General features: G+C 55.3%; 2 protein-coding genes across 2 annotated transcripts in view; one reads left to right on the top strand and one right to left on the bottom strand.

Annotated features, from left to right (window-relative positions):
* Positions 1 to 527: 527 nt before the first annotated feature.
* MYL2 (myosin light chain 2) lies at positions 528 to 4,385 on the bottom strand. Its single transcript, XM_030958859.1, has 7 exons — positions 4,334 to 4,385; positions 3,408 to 3,497; positions 2,710 to 2,785; positions 1,812 to 1,916; positions 1,021 to 1,096; positions 886 to 934; positions 528 to 779 (listed from the first exon to the last, which is right to left on the bottom strand). The coding sequence occupies exons 1-7, from the start codon at positions 4,334 to 4,336 to the stop codon at positions 681 to 683; spliced, it is 498 nt and encodes a 165-aa protein (XP_030814719.1). The 5' UTR covers positions 4,337 to 4,385; the 3' UTR covers positions 528 to 680.
* A 9,099-nt stretch (positions 4,386 to 13,484) lies between these two features.
* Positions 13,485 to 21,959, top strand: part of CUX2 (cut like homeobox 2) — a 61,967-nt gene continuing 53,492 nt past the window's right edge. The window contains 1 exon segment of the mRNA XM_030959061.1: positions 13,485 to 13,612. Within this exon segment, the coding sequence (XP_030814921.1) occupies positions 13,568 to 13,612 (45 nt within the window). The 5' untranslated portion in view covers positions 13,485 to 13,567.

The following is a 21,959-nucleotide window of genomic DNA, read 5'->3' as shown; positions in this document are numbered from 1 at the left end:
TTCCTTCTCTGGAAGGAGCCCAACACCTTTAACAGGCTTCACAACCTCACCAGGTGATGTCTTGGCATGGCTTCACCCAGCGCTGGCAGCACCGGCAGCCAGGGTGGGATCAGCTGCTCTAGCAGAGGGTGATATTCCTGTCACACAACCCAAGGCACTCCCCACAGCCAGAGATGGGGACCATGGTGTCAATCTTGCACCGTGCCCGAGGGCAGGGCCTGGCAGGTGGGGTGCAGGGATGAATGTGCTCATGGGGTGTTCCCTGCTAAACTGGCAGAATCTGACAACTCTCTGCTGCCTAATGGAAATCTGAGCTCAGTGCTGGCCCTGTGACCAGGTGGGATGGGCACAGCCCAGTGTGGAACAGGCTGGTTTGGGGCTGGGAGTGGGAGTGGGAGGCAGAGGACACATGAGGGTGACATGCAGTAGGTCTGGGGTGCTGAGGCCAGCAGGGTCTGGAGGGATTTGAGGGCTCCCACGGGGCACAGGCACAGCACACAAGCCCAAGCACTGCTCACACCAGCAGCTGGGTTTCCTCCTGCCAAAAGGCCTTTTAATGTGAATGCCATTGCCGTGCCAAATTCCCATGCACATGCCTCTCCAGGGGAAGAGGAAAGGGAACCCCCGTGTGACACGGGGAGAGGTGATCTTGCAGTGCCAGCCCCAGCCCTGAGCCTGGGCTAGTCCTTCTCTTCACCGTGAGTGATGACATGGACCAGGTTCTTGTAGTCCAGGTTGCCAGACATGTCCGGAGGGAAGGCAGCGAACATCTGATCGATCTGCCAGGGAAGAGCAGTGACAAAAGGTGGCATGGGAGGGCTGGGAGGAGGGATGGGGTCTGTTGGGATGGAGGGAGGCTGGCAGAAGGTGGGAAGGAGACCATACCTCTTCCTGGGAAAACCTCTCCCCCTGTGTCATCAGCATTTCTTTGATGCTGCAAAAAGAGAGAGTGCTGAGCACTGGGCAGGTCCTGATGGGGACACCCCCATCACTCCCTGCCCCAGGTACCCCTGCACTCACTAGGCAGATTTCAGGCCCTTCCCCTCTGGATCAAACACCTTGAATGCATTCAGGATTGTCTCCTCTGGGTCAGCACCTGCGGTGACAAAGCCACGGCCATTGGAGATGGTAAAGCAGGAAACCAACTGCAACCTCCTGCTTCTCCCAGCCTCGGGGGCAAAACGGGGGGCAGACTGGGAAGTGGGGCCCCTGCAGGAATGCTGGCCCTGCAGCTGGAGACGTGAGTGAAGTTGGTGGCATGTGGAGGAGCGGCCGTAGGGTGGTGGTGTGAGCACAGAGCAGGCGCTGTCGCCACCGCTCCGGCATCCGGCATTTATCTAATCTTGGGGGTATTTATAGAGCTCCAGGCACAGCCCTTGGGGCCCTGCAGCTCCAGGCACAGCCCTTGGGGCCCTGCAGCCTCTTGGAGATCTGCAGGAGGCTGCATTCCTTGGGTTAAGTACGTGATTCAGGGTACAGCCAGATGGGATGATGGGTCAGAGTCTGGCTGCAGGCAGGGAGGCCACTCTTGGCACTGCTGGTGTCAGCAGGCTCAGAGCTGCTCCAAGAGCTGTGCCCTCTCCCTATGGCACAGCAGCAGCAGCAGCACAGCCATTTGGCTTTTGTAAATCGCTGGGGAAACTGAGGCACTGAGACCGTCTCATACCCCCCAACAGTTTGGGGAGTGGTGGGATAAGATCTGGATCTCTGGGCTTAGGGGTGGTTGGTATTGCAAATCAGCAGGAGTTTTGGGGTATAGAAATGCCACTGGGCACCAGTGAGCACCCCCAGCTCCCCAGGTGCCCTCTCACCCTTGAGCTTCTCCCCAAACATGGTGAGGAACACGGTGAAGTTGATCGGGCCCGGTGCCTCCTTTATCATCTCATCGATCTCCTCGTTCTTCACGTTCAGGCGCCCTGGGGAGAGCAGCTATGGGTCAGTCATGGATCTGAGTCCTGTTCTGCCTGTTGGGGGCTAAAAATACACACCACAGAACCCTTCCCTGGGGGATTTTCTCCCACTATAGGGAAATAGCACATTCCTCTGACAAGGAATGGAGGTAGCAGCAGTGAGGTGAGAGAATCATCTCCAACTCTGGCTACTCCAGGGTCACAGAAAAGAAAGATGAAAGCACTGAGCTGTGCTGTTCCTTGCCTCACTGCCCCACGGATCAGCCTCTTTTAGCCCTCCTTAGAATGTATTTTGGGCCAAGACCACCAGCACTGGGGTTCTCCCTGTCCCCCAGCACCGAAACCAAACAGGATTGAACACCTACATCCTTTTTCCCGAGGCTGGATTGTCCGTGGAGCTCCATTGCTGATTCATGCTGAGCTCTGATGGCAGAGCCAAGCCTGCAGTGTCACAGCCTCCCACAAATCCCCTAAATCCCCCTAATGCCCACACACCCTGGGATGCCGTGGGATGGGCACAGCCAGGTGCTCCTAAGCAGGGGAAAGGCAGGGAGTGCTGGGCTGTGTAACCCAGGAGTGGCTCCGGTGCCAAGGGGATGAACCAGCGCTGCTCTGGGAGCTGCTCCAGGTCACCCATGAGGGATCTCCCAGGCTGGCAGCCTTGGGTTGGGATCAGGGGGATTTTGGCAAAATGACAGATCAGGCGAATGACAGGGGCTTGGTTAAATGCCCCACCCTGCCTTGTTCCTCAATTGGCAAAGCTGGGGAGGGGAGGGGAGGCTGCTGAAGCTGGGCTCACCAAGGGCAGCAAAGGTGTCTCTCAGATCTGCCTTGTCGATGAAGCCGTCCCGGTTCTGATCCATGATGGTGAAGGCCTGGAAGCACAGGAGCAGGGCAGGGAGCACAGGGAAAGGGACAATTGTCAGCTTTTGCAAAGGCTTTAGCACCTTTCTCCTTCTCCCTTCAGCTGGGATGGGATAAGTGCGTTTTGAACCCTCCCAGGATGGGCTCTGGGCGTCTCACTCACCCTAATCCCTCAGAGCACCCTGGGGTGATGGCAACCCAAACCCCAAAGCTGTACAAACTCTTTCCTTGGCCGAATCCCTCTCGCCCCAGTATGACACCAGGCAGAGAGGCCAGCCTGGGCCACCAGCTCCTCCAACTGGGCCCAGTTATCCCTGGAGCTGGGATCTGCACAGGACCACGTGCCTGCTGTGCAGGGGGTGAGAGTTCCTGGCCAGGCAGGAGCTGGGAGATGTGCCCCAGCTCCCTCAGATGTGCTGATCCTCTGAGGGAATCTGCCTCCTGGGAAGCTTGGAGGCTTTGCCAGATTTAACGGTGTCACTGGGCTGTTATTCTCACTTTTAAAATAAAACGACCCAAAACTGATCCTGCTGCCTCCTGGTGTGAGCCAGCTGTCACTTGAGAGCACCAAGGAAAGAGCTGAAGGTCACACCACATCCAGGAGCCTCGGTCCTTCCCACCAAACCCACCTACCTCTTTGAATTCCTGGATCTGGGCCTGCTCGAACATGGAGAAGACATTGGAATTGGCACCTTCAATCCTCTTCTTGGCTTTCTTGGGTGCCTGCAGGAGTCCAGGTATGCACCATTAGCTCACTGGCTTTTTATGGGGTGAAATAAAAGCGTGGAAGTGCCCTGTTCTTATTTGTGACTCTCTGGGCTGGGGCTCTCCTCCCTGGGGCCTTGGTAGTTTCTCACTGTAGCTCTGGGATACTGAGGGGCATTAAGATTCCTGCTTAAATTTCAGCTCCTGGTGAATTTAGCCAAATAGGTCCATGGAAAGATGAGGAGGGAAATCACTTCTCCCACTGGGGTGAGATATCCCCGTTGGAACCCTGGTTTTGGGAGCACTGCTGAGGCTGCACATGAGGGTTGGAGTCAGTCAGTGCTTCTTTACCCTGCTGTGCAGATATTAAAATATGGCTTAATTAAAAATCTGCCTGCTCCTGCACTGAGGCTGGAAACAGCCAGAAATGGGTCAATGTGTGTTTTAAAGAGGACTGAAGAGCCCCTGGCTGTCCCACCCAGCCCATTATCCCTCATTCCAGTGCCTGCTCCTGCAGCCGTTTCCTCTCATGGGGATCTGTCAGGAGAAGGATTTTGGGGGCACAAAACGGCCCTTCCTCTCACTGCACGAAGGAAGGGAGAAGAGAAAAATGGCATTTGGACTCTAAAACCATCTGCCCTCATTTGAAAGCTCTGCTAGCATGGGGGACACCTCTCTGTTCCCTGTGAGATTCTGCTGATCCGCCCAGATGCTCCCCGGTTTTCTCACCCCCTTTCCAAGGCAGACGAAACCCTTGGCCCTCAACTCCTTGCTGCCTCCTTTGCCCCTTGCCCATTAAAGCTATTCTGGTGAAAAATCAAATTAATTTTATCTCTTGGTCTCTCAGTACTCACCATGGCTGTGCTCAGCTGCCGATGTCACCGTGAGGGGCGTCCCAGAGGCACTCCCTCCCTCCCCCCGGCTGGAACAATAAATACACCCCCCTGGGGGTTAAAAATAGCCCCATGCCCACTTTTGGCTGTAGTAGGTAATTTGGCCGCCCCCAACCCTGTTGTCTCTGCCTTTCTCTGTCCCTCTCTCTCTCTAATCTGGAATAGCAGCTTGTTGTTGTCACCGGCTGACGTGACATGTGAGCCCGGCAGGGTTTCAAGGTTAACCAAGCTCCGGTGGCCCCCAGCTCCCACACCGGGGATGCTGACCCAGGACTGCTGGGGACAATCCCACCTGCCTTTGTCACTCGGGCTGGCGCCGGCCTTGTCCCCTCCGCTGGGACGGGTTGGCCCCAGGGGACTCCCCGCTAGAATCCCCCAAGTTTTGGGACAGGGATGTTTCTCCTCGGTGCTTCCAGGCGTTTTTGGGAGCCCCATGGCAGCGTGTGCACAGCCGGGAGCTGCTCGGCTCCGGCTCCCAGCCCGTGGGTCGCCTCCCTTGGGATGCTCCCGGAGCAGGAGCAGCTCTCTTGTCACCCAGCCCGTGTCCGAGCGGAGACATCCCCGGAGCTGCAGCCCCATCCCGGAGCGGATGCTGAGCTGCGGCAGAGCCGGGCGGGCACCAAGAGCTCCTCTCTCATGTGTCACCCCCACTGAGGCACCTGTCACCCACTTAAGCCGAGCATTTGCTCGCCCCGGTCCCGGTGGGACACACACATTTAACCCTCCCGATTCCGGGCTGTGTCCCGGGGACGCATCCTGCGGGGATGACGCTCACACTGCCCGGGCTCTGGCTCGGCATTCCTGCAGAAAGAGCCAAGGAACCCACGGGCAGGAATCCCACAAAACCTCTGATATGTCTGCTAGCAGCGCTTGCGGCTGCCGGGACCGGGCTGTCCCTTTTTCTCTCCAGCCCGTTCATTTTATCCCCGCTCCCTCTCGCCTTGCCCGGGATGAGGCTGGAGGAGGATTCACGCTGGGGTGGGAATGGCGCTGCCAGCTCCAGGGATGCCCATCAGCCCCCCAGGATCATGGCCATGACCCGGTGGCCGTGCGGGCCGGTGGCCTCGCTGCCCGGCATTGTCCCCTCCGCATGCCCAGGAGGGCTGGGAACAAAAGGCATTGTGAAACCGGATCCCTGGAATTCCGAGCTCTGCCCAGACGCTGCCCTTGTTCTCCCGGAGGTCACAAATATCGTGTTTAATCCCTGGCACTCGCCTGCCACGGCCGTGCCAGCGAGGATGGCATCGCGGGGAGGATTTCAGCAGGCAATTCCAGGAGATTTCAGTGGGGGAAGTGTGTAGGGAAAGTGCCTGTGGAGGCGAAAAACTCCTGATCCGGGAATGACCATCTCGTCTGGATGGAGCAGCAGCTCGGGGAAGGGATTTCAGGATGTATTTTGAGGTCTGTGCGAGCAAAAAGGGCAGGAGAAAGAGCCGGGGGGGCAGAGCTGGGGGCAGGACCAGCCCCGGGCACAGCCGGGGATGAGCGGGATCAATCTCGGCACGGACGCTCCCTCATCCTGCCAAGTTCAGCTGGATTCATCGTCCAGCCGAGCCCAATTACCTTAATTTGTGGCATTAAGGAAAAATCCATAAGCATCAGGGAAGCGATGTGCGGTGGTTCCACAGGACTGGCCATGGAGCCGCCCGGGCTCTGCCCGTCCCCATCCCCGGCTCCGTGCCCGTGCTGGGCACGGCACAGCAGGAAACCCTGGAGCTGTGGAGGTCTCCCAGAATGTTATTTTGTCAGGAACAACCATTTTTGCCCACCCAGCCTGAAAGAAACCAGACCTGTGTCTCTCCCTTGTGTTGCCCGGGTTGTGGCTGGGGGTTTGGAGGGTCAGGGTGCAGAGGGTGGCACAGAAATCTGGGATGGGCATGGGGTGCAGATGGCTGCCAGGGTTTCTGCTGTGGTTTGTAAGGCGTTGCATCTGTTCCACTGCCGAAATCCTCTGTGCTGCACGGGCCAGATCCTGCTCTCCTCTGAGGATCCTGGTCCAGCCTGCACATGGAAGCGCCTCCAGGCACATCACATCCTTCTCCTCTTGCTCTGGATATTGGGGGGCTTGCCGGCCCCCAGGAAAACCTGAGTGCTTCAAATATGTCTGTATGCACAAACCTGCCTCTGGAGCCCTGTCGTGAACAAAAGAGCTGTGGGAAGTGGCTGCAGCCTGTGAATGGATGTCAGGGAATAACACACGGATCTGTGCCACGGCAAAATCAAGCATCGTCCCTTCTTATCTGCAAAAGAGCCTGTGTTTTACATGAAAAAGCCTTTCTAATTAATAGGCCAGCCCCTCTTGAGCTCGATAAAAAATGGAGTCAAAAGGATTTGATTAACCCCTGCTCTGTGCCGGGCGCGTGCTCTGCCTGAGCGAGACCTGCCCGGGGCTGATAACGGCTCCGTGTCCCGGGAATCCCGGCAGCATCCCGGTACCCCCGGGCCTGAGCCCCCTCAGAACCGGCCTGGGGGTGTCCAGCCCCAGGCACAGCCCCCTCAGAGGGCTGGGATGCTCCAGATATGTCTCACTCCATGCCAGTTCCCTATGAATATCCTCTGCTCCTGCCGGTGTTTTTTTTCTGTGCTCAGACACATTTGACTAAACTAATACATATGTATACACCCCGGGACGTTCCCATCCAAACCAATGTAAATTACCTCTGACCAATACATTTTCCCAGGAAATCAATGCATTTTAACACTGGATAATATTTATGAAATTGAATTCTTTTTTTTTTTTATTGAAGCTAATGCAATTCCCTTCTGTTTTATGCATTTTTATTAAACTAATGCATTTTAAATTAAACTGTTGTATATTAACTACAATGGCTGTGGGTACTTACAGTAAACTAATATATGTTTGCTGAAATCAATACATATTCCAAACCTGGGAATTTCCAGTTAACAAGGCTATATCAAATATAACAAATGCATGTACCTGCTTAATTTGATGCTTATATACAACTGGCTGCTATATTTGTTTATTGGTAATGATTATTTTAAAGGGGGAAGCATATTAAACGTAGAAAGATAGATTCCTGCTGGGAGCTGCAGCTGGAAGCTGCCAGAGGTGGTCACCCCATCCCTGATGCTCAAATTGGGGAGTGTGGGGGTGACCCACGGGCCCTGGTGCTGCCTGAAATTCATCTCCTCTGGCACAGACTGGTTTCTGCGCCCTCCACCACACCCCTGCAGCTCAGTTCGCGTTGTGTGAAGTTTTGGGGACGTCCTTCCTTTGCCCACCACATCCCCCAGAGCTCCTTTCTCCCGGCAGCATCCTCAGGAGCTTTTAGAGGGTTTTACCCCTCTCCCCTCGGTGTTCAGAAGATTTCCACGTGTAGCAGCTTATTCCGGGCAGATTTGATGCCGCAGCTTTGCCTGACTCAGCTCTGTTTTCCCTTGGAAAGTTCCAGCACCGTGGTTATGGCCGGGAGGGTTTGCCCAGCTCAGGAATTTGGGCAAGAGCCACCTGACAGAGCCGTGGAGCGGCTGGCCCGAGGATGGGGACGAGGACAGACAATTCCCAAGCTCTAGCCTGCCCCGGGGCTGTGTCCTGCCCCGAGAACAGGATGCGGCCGCGGGGATAGCCGCAGCATCGACAGGAAAGTCATAAATAGCAGCGTTATCCGCCGTGAGCGCGCCAACGGCGCCGGGGCTGAGATAATTTGGGCAAAGCAATAAAAGAGGAAAATTAATTAAAGAGCATGTGCTAATTGTTGGGGAAATGTGCGTGCAGTGAGTAGCCGGGGCAGAAAGGCGGCCGGTGGAGGATCCCGGGTACCCACCCCACACATCCCGGGGGGACAGCGAGGGCTGAGGCCGGGCACAGCTCAGCGATGTCCGGCGGGCAGCGCGGGGAGCCAAGGAGTGCTGTCACCTCCCCAAGGTGCCTCACCCTGCACTCCTGTGCCCTTCTTGTCCCTTTGCGTCCCCTCACCGTGACCGGTCATGTCCCCCTCGTGTCCCCCCCGTGTCCCCGACCCGGCCGGCGGGGACGCGCTGCAGCTCCCGCGGTGGCCGCCAGGTGGCGACGTTGTAGCGGGCGCTGCCCGGTCCCGGCGGGAAGGGGAGAGGAGAGGGACTGGGGAAAGGGATTGGGGAAAGGGATTGGGGAAAAGGGACTGGGGAAAGGGATTGGGGAAAGGGATTGGGGAAAGGGGTTTGGGGAAAGGGATTGGGGAAAGTGATTGGGGAAAGGGATTGGGAAAGGGATTGGGAAAGGGATTGGGGAAAGGGATTGGGAAAGGGATTGGGGAAAGGGGTTGGGAAAGGGATTGGGGAAAGTGATTGGGGAAAGGGATTGGGAAAGGGATTGGGGAAACGGATTGGGAAAGGGACTGGGGAAAGGGATTGGGGAAAAGGGATTGGAGAAAGGGGTTGGGGAAAAGGGACTGGGGAAAGGGATTGGGGAAAAGGGATTGGGAAAGGGATTGGGGAAAGGGATTGGGAAAGGGATTGGGGAAAGGGATTGGGGAAAGGGATTGGGGAAAAGGGATTGGGGAAAGGGATTGGGGAAAGGGATTGGGAAAGGGATTGGGGAAAGGGATTGGGAAAGGGATTGGGGAAAGGGATTGGGGAAAAGGGATTGGGAAAGGGGTTGGGGAAAGGGATTGGGAAAGGGATTGGGGAAAGGGATTAGGGAAAGGGACTGGGGAAAAGGGATTGGGGAAAGGGATTGGGGAAAGGGATTGGGGAAAGGGATTGGGGAGAGGGATGGGGAAAGGGACTGGGGAAAGGGATTGGGGAAAAGGGACTGGGGAAAGGGATTGGGGAAAGGGATTGGGGAAAAGGGACTGGGGAAAGGGATTGGGGAAAAGGGACTGGGGAAAGGGATTGGGGAAAAGGGATTGGGAAAGGGATTGGGGAAAGGGATTGGGGAAAGGGATTGGGGAAAAGGGATTGGGGAAAGGGATTGGGGAAAGGGATTGGGAAAGGGATTGGGGAAAGGGATTGGGGAAAGGGATTGGGAAAGGGGTTGGGGAAAGGGATTGGGAAAGGGATTGGGGAAAGGGATTGGGGAAAGGGACTGGGGAAAAGGGATTGGGGAAAGGGATTGGGGAAAGGGATTGGGGAAAGGGATTGGGGAGAGGGATGGGGAAAGGGACTGGGGAAAGGGATTGGGGAAAAGGGACTGGGGAAAGGGATTGGGGAAAAGGGACTGGGGAAAGGGATTGGGGAAAAGGGACTGGGGAAAGGGATTGGGGAAAAGGGATTGGGAAAGGGATTGGGGAAAGGGATTGGGGAAAGGGATTGGGGAAAGGGATTGGGGAAAGGGATTGGGGAAAGGGATTGGGGAAAAGGGATTGGGAAAAGGGATTGGGGAAAAGGGATTGGGGAAAGGGGGCTTTTTGGACCTCAGGACCAAACCTGCTGGGGGACGGCTGAGAGGGACTGCGCAGGATGGGGACAGAGCTCTGCAGCAGCTGTCAGGGTGTCCACAAGGGATGTGCCCAGGGCTGCAGCTGGGCCTGAGCAGCCCCAGGGCCTCACACATCCCTGCTTTCTCTGATGGCACTGCTGTCCCATGGTGAGGCTCCTGGTGTCCCTCTGCCCATCCTTGGGGCAAGGTGATGGAGCAAGCTCCCAGTCAGCACTGGTCACCGCCAGCACTGGACACCACCAGCACTGGGTCACCATGAGCAGCTCTCTCTGCCAGCATCACCCCTCAGCTGCCTCATGGGGCCAGCTCACTGCACAAAGGAGTTACGTGGATCACAAGCAGGCAGCAAGGCAGGAATAAATTAATGCCTGGAATGGGAGTGTGCTGAAATCCTTTTTTTTTTTCTCTTTTTTCTTTTTTTTTTCTGTTAAAGTACACAGAAAAGCCCCTTCCGTATTTTAATTAAAAGCCTTTCAGGAGAGGAGGCAAGGGGCTGCCATTTACAACGGGCTATTGTCAGGCACACAAAGCAAACGGGGCTGGAGACAAACTGATTTATTAACCTGCGCCTCACAGGGCTCCCGGGGGGGGTGAGCCCTCTGTGGAGGGGGGTGGCAGCTCTGGGGTCCCCCTGCTCTCCCTGGGGTGCTCCAGGGCCATGGGGCAGCCCCCGAGGGGACACAGGGGACACAGGGGACACAGGGGACACGGCTGGTTTGTGCCACCCCACAGCTCCCCGTCCCTCCAGGTGGCTCAGGGCGCAGTCCCTCTCCTCTTCCTCACTGCTCCCATTGATTTATTAATGATTTGGCCAAACAGGGACATTCCTCCAAAGCCCACAATTTAATTTGCTCACCAAAGATGCCAAGTTAGTTTTATTCCTGATTTATGAGCAGGCTCCTGCGTTCCCTGGGCAGCAGAGCGGGCCAGTGATTTATGGGGGTGAGATCAGCAGGGAGAAGGTCCCTGCCTGGGACTTGTCCTGGTGGTGTCCAACAGCAGATCCCAGGAGCACCTGGACCATCAACAGGCTGGGCAATCCCTGCTGCTGGCACGGGGAGGAACCAGCTGTGCCCCAGCAAAGCCCTCATCCCACCTGGGCTCACTGACCCATCCATGAACAAACCTCTCTTGGCCCTGAGGGAGGAATGGAAATGAATTCCCACCTGGGATCTCCCCTTGCAGGGCCTCTGCTGCCACCCCCAGCTAATTACAGCCTCATTAAGGTGAAGCAGATTCCTGGCACCACCAGCAGCCCCAATCTCATCAAAAATCTCAGTGACTCCCAGTGGTTTCCACTCCCCTGATTTTTATGGTTTGGGGGATAAGGGGATCTATTTATGGCACTTGGGTCGCCAGAACAAAGTTGGAGGCTTTGACCTGTGTGGCCCCAAGCAGGAGCAGCACCTGGGCACTGACGTTTGGGGTCTCAGAGCATCTGTGGAATTTGCTGTTGGTGCCACCAGGGTTGGGATTTCAGCTCTCTCAACATTTTCATCTGGGGTTCCCCAGTTCCAGGCAATGTTTGCTGCAGGACCATAAGAAGGATTTGCCCCTTTTCCAGCCAGCTCTGAGGGCAGGGAAGATGCTGGTGCAGGGCTCACAGGAGCATCCAGGCTCTCTCTCACACAAACTGCCTCCACTCCTGCAAATCTTTCTTTGAACTTTGATTTTCTGTTCGCGTGCTCTCCTGCCTGAGGCGTTTTGCAGTTGTGGGATTGTGAGCTGCTCTGAGTTTCTCTGAGTGGAAGAGATGAGAAGAACAAGATCATTTCCTGGCTGTTTGTGCTACAGCGTGGGGCCAAGGTCACTTTGTGTGTCTGCCTCACCCTTTTGGACAATTTTCCACACCTGTCCCTGTGAGAATTTGGAAGTGCCTGCAGGGCAGGGTGCAGTTTGAAGAGCGTCCCTTTTCTTCAGTGTCTTCTGAACTCAAACTCTGCTTGTTGGTGGAATCCCAAGAGCCCAGCAGCAGCGTGATACCTGGGCAGTGAGGAGCTGCTTCCTCCCCAGCTTTGTGCAGAGAGAGGCCCCAGCAGTGCAGGGTTTGCTGCAGCAAGGAGAGTTTTAGGAGCAGTGAAGGATTACACGCGACCACTGCAGGAGCACCGGGGGGGTTGCTGGTGTCCGTGCTGCCCATCTCCCTCCGGCCCTTCTGGGAGCACAGGGATCCACCTCAGCCAAGAGGAGACATTGCTGCATCTTTGGTTTTAAAAAAACGAGTCTATAAATTAAGACAGTATAAAGTCATAACAGCTCAGACGGTTTATTAGACAATAACCAACGCTTGCTTTCATTTCAATCTGGCTTATAGTTTCCATATTCTCAAAACCTTTTGTCAGGCAATCATATTTATGTGGCTCTCCTGTTTCATCTTCCCCAACAGTCCAATCCGGTTGGCTGAGGACCCCAGACCACACATGGACGAAGGCAAAAGAGCAGAACTCTCTTCTCCCCGTGGGGAACAAGGCCCCACGTTTATTCCCAAGGCGGGAAAGAGCGCGATGCCTGATGGCGGGAAACTTTTAACCCGGGGGAACGGGGGGCGGGGCTAGAGGAACCCAGCCAATGGGATAGCAGGGAGGCGGGGAGAGGGGCGGGGCCAGACAGGGAGAGACCACCACGCTGACACTTGCGGGGGGGGGAAGGGGAAGACCATGTGGCGATAGGATACAAATCATGTGAACAGCGCAAATTACCGAACACCCAGCGCAAACAACTAATTAACTATTTATTGCAATACAACAGAGGGGCAGCTCCGTGCTTCTCCGCTCAAAACTGAGCGTTGGCCACTGGGGCTGGGCTCCCTCCAGCACAAACATGGCACGGCTCTGCAGGGAGGCTTCCTCAGGGGATTGGGAATTAATTCTCCGAGCCCCTTGGATATTGGTGTGGCCAGTACAACAGGCTATGGGGCAAGGTGGTGTGGAAAATGTAAAGTTGTGGCGTTTTGGGTTTTTTGGGTTTTTTTTGGTGGAGAAGCAGAGAGGGAATTTCTGGGACAGGTGGTGTGAGTGCTCAGACGCTGCTGGCTGGGCTCCGTTCCTCTGCTGAAGTTGGTTGGATTCTTCAGAGCCATTGAGAAATTTAAAAATACAGCCCTAAACCAACCTGAATTCGGTGTATTTGTGAATTTGGGGTTTTCTGGCTGCGGAACGCTGGGAGCGTGTTTGCTGTAGCCATTCCCAGCAGGTCAAAGGTGCGGGAAAGGTCAGATTAGGCGGATAAAACCCAAACAAACCTGGAAAAGTTTAACAGGCGGCTCCCGCCTGGCGATTTTTCCAGCTAAAACCCTTTAATTTGACCGGGGAATATCCATCCCCCGGGGGGACCCCGCACCCCTTCCCGAGACTGAGACCCTCGGCGGGTGTCCAGGAGCGGCGGGGGGCGATGCTCGGGGGTGGCCCGGGGGGGACGGGGGTGCTCGGGGAGGGAGCCCCATCCCTGCTGCCCCCGGTGGGGGCGGGCGGCCCCCGCTCCCTCCGCGCCACCGGGCTCCCCCAAGATGGCCGCCGAGGTGGGATCGATGGATGTGTCGATACCGGACACGGTTTGATGCCCGCCGGCTCCAGGTCGGTGGCGGCGGGCGGGAGGGAAGGAGGGAGGGGAGGGATGGGGGCGGCCGCCCGGATCACTCCCCCCACCCCTCTCCCCGTCCCTCCCTCCCTCTCCCCCCGCGCCCGCCCCCCTCCCTCCGCCCGCCCTTCCCCATCGATAGGTATCAGAAATTGATCCCCGCCGCCGCCGCCGCCGCTCTTTGTTCGGCGCCGCCCGCCCGGGAGCCTGGAGCAGAGCATGGAGCAGCGCTAGCGGCGATGGAGCCGCGATGGAGCCGCGGCCCCCGCCCCGCCGCCCCCGAGGTGACAGCAGGGCCGGGGGGCGGCCGCCGCTCCGCCCCGGCGGGAGGGAGGGAGGGAGGAAGAGGAGGGAGGGAAGTTGCGCGGGATGAAGTTGCGGGGAGCGCGGCCCCCCCGCGCCGCCCCGCCAAGTTTGTGGCGGTGCCCGCCCGCCGAGCGGAGCCGCAGGTGCCCGCGGGCTGCCGAGCGTCCCCGGCGCCGCCCGCAGCGGGGGCGGCTCGGTCCCCGCGTCCCCCGGCGCGCTCGGGGCGGGCAGAGCCGCGCGGTTGCGGTGATGGACGCGGGGATGGCGGAGCGGGGCTGCCCGGAGCCCCGCCGGCCTCCCATTGTTATCCAGGGCCGGTGCGCGGGGCCGGTGCGGGGGCTCGGCCAGCCCTGAGCGCCGGGAGGGCGGTCGGTACCAGGCGGTGCTGCTCGGAGCGGGGATGGATGCGGCGGGGGGGCGGCAGCTCCTTTGTGGCTCCGGGCAGGTCACGGCCGCCGTATCCCACCGTGGTACCCTCGGTCTGTGAAATTCCCGGTAAGTCCTTTGTTACCGTGCGCGGGGGAAGGTTGCCAGGGGCTGCTGACAGTTTGTGACCTTAAATACGCACCTTAAATAGGAGGTGGGTAATTAACACAATGGCTCTCCCAACATAATGGGATGAAAACCCAACCTGGAGCCGCTACGCGCATTTCCATGGATATTAAATGGGTTTATCCCTGTAGGATATTCCGGAGTTTAAAATGCAGCGTGCTTCGGAGGGGAGTAAACAAATTGAAATGCGATTTATGGGGCTCCGGTACTGGATCAACAGTTCCAGCATTTAATGCATTTTGGCTTTTAAGCAGATTACGTGCTGCATCTGCGCTACGCGACCCGAAAAGTACCGCAGGTACCGCGGCCGGTGGGTTTGCCATGACTGCTCAGCTCTGGCATTGTGGCCGGGAAGGGATTACGGCTCTCAGCGCTTCGGATACAAAAGCGTTCCCCGCTAAATCGCGCTAATGACTTCTCCCGGGTGCGCGCAGCACCTTTATTTAAAGATAAATATTGGCAGCTACTTTGCCGTGGGTCTGTCGGGGGCGAACTTTGCCGGAGGGAGAGGTGGGCTGGGAGGCGGCGGCTCTCTTTCCTTCCTCCCTTCCTTCCTCCTTTCCTTCCTTCCCCGCCGTTCCGCCCGGCCGGTGCCGGTGCCTGGGTGCGGAGCTGGAGAGGGAGCGCTGGGGATTGACTTCTGTCCAGGCAGCAGGATCGCGTTGGGAAAGGTGACCTTGTGCCAGCTTGGCCTAATGCCCTCCATTAAGGAAAAAAAAAAAAAAAAAACCAAGAGGGGGAAGGAAAAAAAAATAGGAAAGCAAGCAATCAATTTATAATTCTTCCATCAATTTATAATTCTTCCAAGAGCTTTTTCCTTTTTTTTTTTTTTTTTTCTCCCTTCCTTTTTAATGGATGTGTCTGAGCAGCTCTGGTGGCCTGGGGCTGGCCGGGAATGGCAGAGTTGTTTGAGCCGCCCTGATGAATGGTGGGCATATGGAAAGCACAGGGATAATGTGGCACTCGGCAGCGCTCGGATCGAAACGGCGCTGAGCCCTTTTACGGCGGAGAGGCGCGGAAATGAGAAGAGATAAAATTCTATCAAAGATAATGCCAGGCGTATTTCACCGGGTTATGAGATTGGTTTATTGTGTACATTACTAATGCAGTATTTTTTTACAGCTTTCTCGCGTGTGATAGGCAGAGCGGGGTTCATACCTTCGTGGGGTTTTTGGGGTTTAATTTGCTTGGGGTTTACTGCGTTCTGGTTGGCACCGTGTGGATTTATGGGATGCTCCTTGGGCTGGATGCTGCTCTAACCCAACCCGTTCTGCCTTAAAAACGGCAAAAAAACGGGCAAGAGTTTTGAGCTGCTGATTTGGGGTAATAAATACAACGGGCGGGCGAGAGCGATTAGAGCCATCTTTTATAAATGTCTTCACATCTCATTATGCAGATGAGCTCCGGCTACACGGCTCCGAGCCTTTGGTTCTCGTCAAATAAAATGTTCTTGGGTTGATTTCCCGGAATGCAAATGCTCTCTCCGTGTGCTGGAGTTGGGCAGAAACTTCGGCGGCTCTGCCGGGTGTGGAGAGCTGGGAGCCTTGGAGCCTCGTCTGATTGATGAAATGTTTTTGCTGTTTAAAGTTTAGGGGAGAAAAAAAAACACCAGGAAAAAAAAACCCCACAACTGTGGATGTGATTAAAATATTATAACCTTATGGTATTCTGAAGTGCATAAATTTTACATATCAGCTACAGAGGGAGTTTAGACATCCATTAAATGATATGACAGCTTGACTTATCTAAATGTGCATCATTTAACAATGTGTCAAAATTCTGCTTTATATAGACGACAGCAGTAAATAAGCTATCAGTCCTCTTGGCTGGAGCTTAATTCCTGGAGCTTGGACTAATAAACTTAGCTGCATTCTTGTGGAGCAGCAGGAGAAACCTGGGGGGAGGCTGAGGTGCTTCTGGGGCTGTGGATGGGGCAGCTTCACCTCTGTGGGTGCCCCTGGTGCTCTGGGTTTTTAAGGCTCTTGTGGAGAGACTGGTGGGACATTCCAGTTTGGTCCAGCACCCAACACCTTCATCTCCATCCCTGCTGGAGGGTGGGATGGTGGCTGTGGCCACTGTGCCCAAGGGAAAGCACGGGGAGCCCAAGGAGGCTCTGGGTGCCCCCATCTCAAAGCGATTTTTGTCTTTCCAAGCTGAAATCTCTGGGTTTGTGAAACTGCAGATTGTGCCCAGGGCTGGCCTGAGAAGCCTCGCGAGGCTGGGAATGCAGTTTGTGCTTTCCAGTGGCTCCAGCTGCTCCTGGTGCAGTGGGGCGTGGGGAGCACTGGCTGCGGAATCATCTGGTTTGAACAATTAATCTGAATTTGGGCGCCGCTGGGGCAGATGTCTGTCTCATGCTTGGCTTGGCTGCTGTCTGATGGCTCTGTGCTCCTCCTGGGAGCTTCCCCTGACCACAGCTCTTCAGGTGGCTTCTGCTGCAGGGCTGTGGCCTGTTGGTGGGGACACAAGCGACGCCTCCGTGCTTTACCCGGGAGCTCGGTGTCCTTAGGGATGCAGGGCTGGAAGTGCAGCTGCCCCCAGGGAGGTCCAGCTGAACTGGGCACTGAAATGCAGCTGATGCCCCAGCAAAGTTCAAACCTTGGTCATGGCAGGACTCAGGTGTCCTGGAATGCCACTGTCATCGACCACCTCGTGGTGTCCCCTTCCTCTGTGCTGCCACTCCCTTCTTGGAGCGACAATCCATCCCACCCCCCAAATCCTTCATTAATACCTGATATTTCTACTATTTCCAGTTTATATGTGAGGAGAAGGAGGAGATGGGCCCTGTTTCTGGTCCCACCTGCTCTGGGGTCAGTATTGAGCATCGCTGGAAAGTCAGACTGGAGTTCCTGAAGCGAAATCTGATTTTTTTTAAATTTTTTTTTTTTTCTGGCTGAATAATTGAGATGCTGCCAGACAAGAAGAGCTGCAGAAAATGAGAGTTTATCTTTAGCACCACAGTTCTCACTTTAGAAACTGGTGACCCCAATTCCAGCCTGGAGAGTGACTTCTTCCCTAATTAATAAATCCATTAATTAATTGTGTGCGTGCTGCAGCCCATTAGAGATGTACATGCTGGCCTCCTGATCCAGTTTAGTGGATTGTCTCTGTGGCCTTGGAAGCAGGGGGGAAAAAAAGGGATTGTGACCACGAGGCAGCTAGGGGGACAGGGATGGAAATATAATTTGATTTTTGTGGGACTGCAGGGATGAGCACGAGCCCTGCCAGCTCCTGGTGGGTGATCCAGCTCAGTGTGGGGCTGAGTGGAGTGCCCAGGGCTGCTGTGCCCACTGAAATGGGGGTCAGCAGTGAGGGCTGGGGGTCCTGGGGTGCCTCTGGGGTGGATGGGGAGAGAGCCACCCCCAGGGCTGGGTGGAGAGGAATGTTAAAGCCTTGGGTGATGTGAATTATTATTTATGACCAGCTTAGGAAGCAGTGCACTCCCAGTCCTTCAGGAGGCTCTTGCTGAGCTCGAAATCCTCAGCGGAGCCTGCGGAGCTCGTGGTGCATCTCCCTCCCTGCGCTGCCACAGGAGCTGCTCCCCTCAGTTAATTTTCCTGGCTGTCTGCAGAGACCTGGAATGAAAATACAGGCAAATTGTTGTGTGTGCTGGTCCCAGGGCTCCTGTTTTCTCTGCTGAATGGGAAGCTGGCTGTTGGCAAAAGAATCATCGTCTTTAAATGCAGGAGGCTTTGCTTGCCCGTGGGTTTTAGGGGCTCCAGGGGCCCCTCTGCTCCCCCATTTTCCACTCCTGCTTTTGCTGGCTGGAGAAAATCGTTCCATTTTGGTTCCCAGAGGTGGCTGCATGTCCCAGGGGACAGCAGTGGTGCTTCTCCCCTCCTCCCTCGCGTGCTGGTGTAATCATGGTGCCACATCCCTGGCTGCGGGAATTCCCACATCCCGAATTTCAGGGAATTATCCTGGGAGCTGCCGACAAAACACAGCAAATTGAAATTACAGGGCCATTGTTTGCAGGCAGGGAAGGTGAGCAGCAGCATCCTGCTCCTCAGCATGCCTTGAAATGGGGTTTATTTAGGATTTGCAAGCCATGGGTGTGTGTGCTCCCTCAAGACAGAGCCCGGAGTGCAGCTCGGGGTGTAGCACATTCCCACACTCTGGGATTGGAAAAGGCTCATCAGAGACATCCATCCCCCCCCAAATGCCTGGGTGAAGTTTCTCAGAACATTTTGTACCATCCTGCTCCTATTACCGAAAGATGTAATTCCCCAACTTGGGAGATAATAAGCAGGTATTGACTTCTGCTGGGGTCATTATCAAGATTTATTCAGTCAATATGGCTCCTTGGGTCAATAAATCTTGAGGTTGATAAAGGAGGAATATATACTTGCAGACTTTATTAAAAAGTTTTCCCCTTTTGTAACACTTTTTCCTCTGTGTTGCAACAGGATGTGTTACTGAGTTTTCTTTAATTACCTTTTTTTTTTTTTTTTTTTTGTGGTGCACGTTTTCCTGCAGCTTTTGGGCTGTCTTTCCATGATAGCACAATTTGGGAAGTAGGATTTGGCCATGTGCTGGCTCTGGTTTGCTATCCCTTTTGTGCTGTGATTGCCCCTCTCCTGCCTTTGCTGTGTGAGGATTTGGGGAAATGGGGGCAATATTCAATATTCCCAACATTGGTGGCTTTTTTAAGCTGAGTTCCCTGGTTGCACCAACACCTCCTCCCAAAATGGATTTGGTGCCTTTTATTCTTTCACATGGCCTTGCTGTTTAATTATTTTTTTGCTACTTTGGTGCAGCACTAAGTGATTTCCCCAAAGCTGCCCCAGCACCCCGAGCATTGACTTTGCTGTGGTTTAAGCGAGCGTGGGGCCGATTTAATATTTAACTCTCGCTGTGTGCCTGTGCCAGCCAGTCCTCCTGCAACACAGATTCCCAAAAAAGTAAATAACCAGTTTGAACCCCCGGTAAATATTCCTCTGGTGGGAGCTGAGCCGTGCGTCAGCCGCTCGGAGCGCGCCGCCGTTGCCTTTGGTAACGCTCCCCTGGTTTTACACCAAAGTCAGGACCTCGAGCATCCTTTGTTTTCCTCCGTCAGGATAACGTAATAAAGTATTACCTGGTGCTGGCAGCAGAGCTTGTAATGTGTGCTGTAAGCACGGAGCAGAGCCGGGGTGTTATTGCTCAGCCTGGCTGCAGAGGACATTTATTCCGTATTAATCACGCTGACGGGCAGAGCTGCCTCCGTCTGCGGCTCTGGGAGCGCTGCACAAACATCCCTGCGGGCTGGGGCGTCATTGCCCCTCCTGTCCCCTCTGTTTCTTGGCTGAGGGAGGAGCTGTGGGCTCTGTGGGGGCACGGTTTGGGTTACAAGCCCCCTGTGATGCCCGGCATGGTGGAGGATGGTGGTGACCCCCGTGCTGCAGCTCAGGATGGTGGGGCTGAGCTCATCCAGGGGAGGGTTAGGTCGGACATCAGGGAAAGGTTCAGCCCCCAGAGGGTGCTGGCACTGCCCAGGCTCCCCGGAGAATGGGCACAGCCCCGAGGCTGCCAGAGCTCCAAGAGTGTCTGGACAACGCTCCCAGGATGGGATTGTTGGGGTGTCTGTGCAGGACCAGAGGCTGGTTGGTTGATGATCCTTTTGGGTCCCTTAAACACAAGACACCCCATGATTCTGTGGGTCTGTGGGGTCTCTCCCCGAGTGGCTGCTGATGCCGGATGGGATGGGATGGGATGGGATGCAGTGGGATGGGATGGGATGCAGTAGGAAGGGGATGCAGTGGGGTGGGATGTGGATGCAGTGGGATGGGATGCAGTGGGGTGGGATGGGATGCAGTAGGAAGGGGATGCAGTGGGGTGGGATGTGGATGCAGTGGGATGGGATGCAGTGGGGTGGGATGGGATGCAATGGGATGCAGTGGCCGCGCCGCTCCTGTTCCCTCCTCTGGCACCAGTGCTGGGCTGTGCTTTGTTGATGCCAGCCCATCCCAGCTCCTCCCAGGCCCGTTCCTGGCACAGCTGAGGGCTGGAGGGTGCCCTGCCCTGCGGGGCTGTGCCCTGGGCACGGCTCCAGCTCCAGCCCAGGCACCCCGGGCCAGCGGCACACGCCGAGGCAGCGTCTCCTGCCACCACTCTTTCCTCTCAAATAAAAGCAGCTAATTAACATTATTCTTTAATTATTGCCTTTATCAACAAGGGGTCTGGTTTATACCAGCAGGATAGTCGCTTTCCTTCCCACTACCCAAGCGAATGCTTCAATTCCTGTTGCTTTTGAAATGAATTTGATGTCATCTGCCCATTGTCACTTAATGGGGACACTTGGGTAATGATTGTGAGCTCCAGCCCTGTTAGCAGCACTGCGAGCGTGTAATTTAGCCCCTTAGGCAACGGTACTTTTGAAATCTCTGGATAGTTTTGAACTCTCTGTTCTTAATTAAATATGCAATTTTTCACGGTAACCAGGTTAATTCTTTTGTGTTGTGTTGTAATACTGTTAGGAATTTTCATAGTTCTTATTAAACATTATTCAGGCATTGTGAATTCCATAATTAAAAAAAATGAAAAGAACAAAGCTTGATTCACTTCTTTCTTTTCCCTGGTTAATTTATCAAATGAATTTTGCAAATTTTTCTTTTTCTCCCCAGACAGCGTGCCAAGTGTTTTAAAGGGGAAGGATTTAATTGCTCTGTAGGGATTGGTTGGTTATGAAGGATTTGGCTGTTTGATTAGTAAACCCTATTGGGAATGGTTTAATGCTCCATGATCTTAAAAATTGTCTGATTGTGAGGCTCTCCAAGGATGTTTTCTCTCTTCCTCGTGTACGGAAAAGGCTTTGCACAAGTGTGATTATGAGATGGGGAGGAGGGAGCTGAGGTCGGAGCTGGGTGATCTGGGCTGCCCTGGCCAGGAGGAGGAGGAGGAGGAGGAGGGTGAGGCAGACCAGGAGCTGTTCCCGTGTATCCCTGCAGATTGTGGGAATGCATCCCTGGCTGGGCCAGGATGGGATGGATCCATCGCTCAGTTCCTCCTCCAAGGCTCGCTGCCTGTTTTATCTTGTATTATAATGGAATTTGATGGAATAACTGGTTTATTAAGAGGCAAACCCCTGCTGTGCTCTCCGTGCCTGGATCCCTCTGGTGTCCCTGGGATCCCTGTGAGGATGTGGCTGGGGGATCCCTGCGGGCTGGACGTGCACAAGGAGGGGTGTGGGGATGCAGCTGCTGGGGTTGGATCCAGGTACCCCAAAGCAGGGGGATCCCACCTGCTCTGACTGCGGAGCCTGGGGCTGCCCAGCCAGGAGTCTTCATCCAGGCAGGCTGTTAAAAAGGATAAAACCACTCAGCTTCTGCTGGTTTTCTTGCCCCCTTTGGATCCAGAATTGATGGAGGTGATGTCTGTGCACTGAGATTGGGGCTGCAGGGATGGGCTGTGGCTCCAGTGTGCCAGGAAGGGCACAGTGCTCCAAAATCCCTGCTGGGGAAAGAGCCTGGGCTTCCCTTCCAGAGCATCCAGGAGCCTCCCTGTTCTGTGTTGTTTTTAAAGCCCTTTTGGATTTGGTATAGAGAGAAAAAAAGATCGATATTTGGTGGTTTTAGCCATATGGTGCCAGCTGGGCTCCCCCTGATGTTGTGGGGTGAAGGATGGTGGGGCCGGGCTATTAAATAATAACAGAACAGCAGCGTGGTGCTGGTGCCCAGTGGGATTTTGGGGGGAGCAGGAGAGGCTTTGGAGCATCCCTGGAGCATCCCTGGAGGTGCCTCCGTGTGGGAGCTGCAGCCCAGCCAGGATCGATCGTGGCCAGTCTGAGGGGGCTCC

Source organism: Camarhynchus parvulus, chromosome 15 (genome assembly GCF_901933205.1).
Source record: "Camarhynchus parvulus chromosome 15, STF_HiC, whole genome shotgun sequence".
Taxonomy (NCBI): domain Eukaryota; kingdom Metazoa; phylum Chordata; class Aves; order Passeriformes; family Thraupidae; genus Camarhynchus; species Camarhynchus parvulus.
Note: the sequence above shows the minus strand (reverse complement) of the source record. Positions and strands in the feature narration are given on the sequence as shown.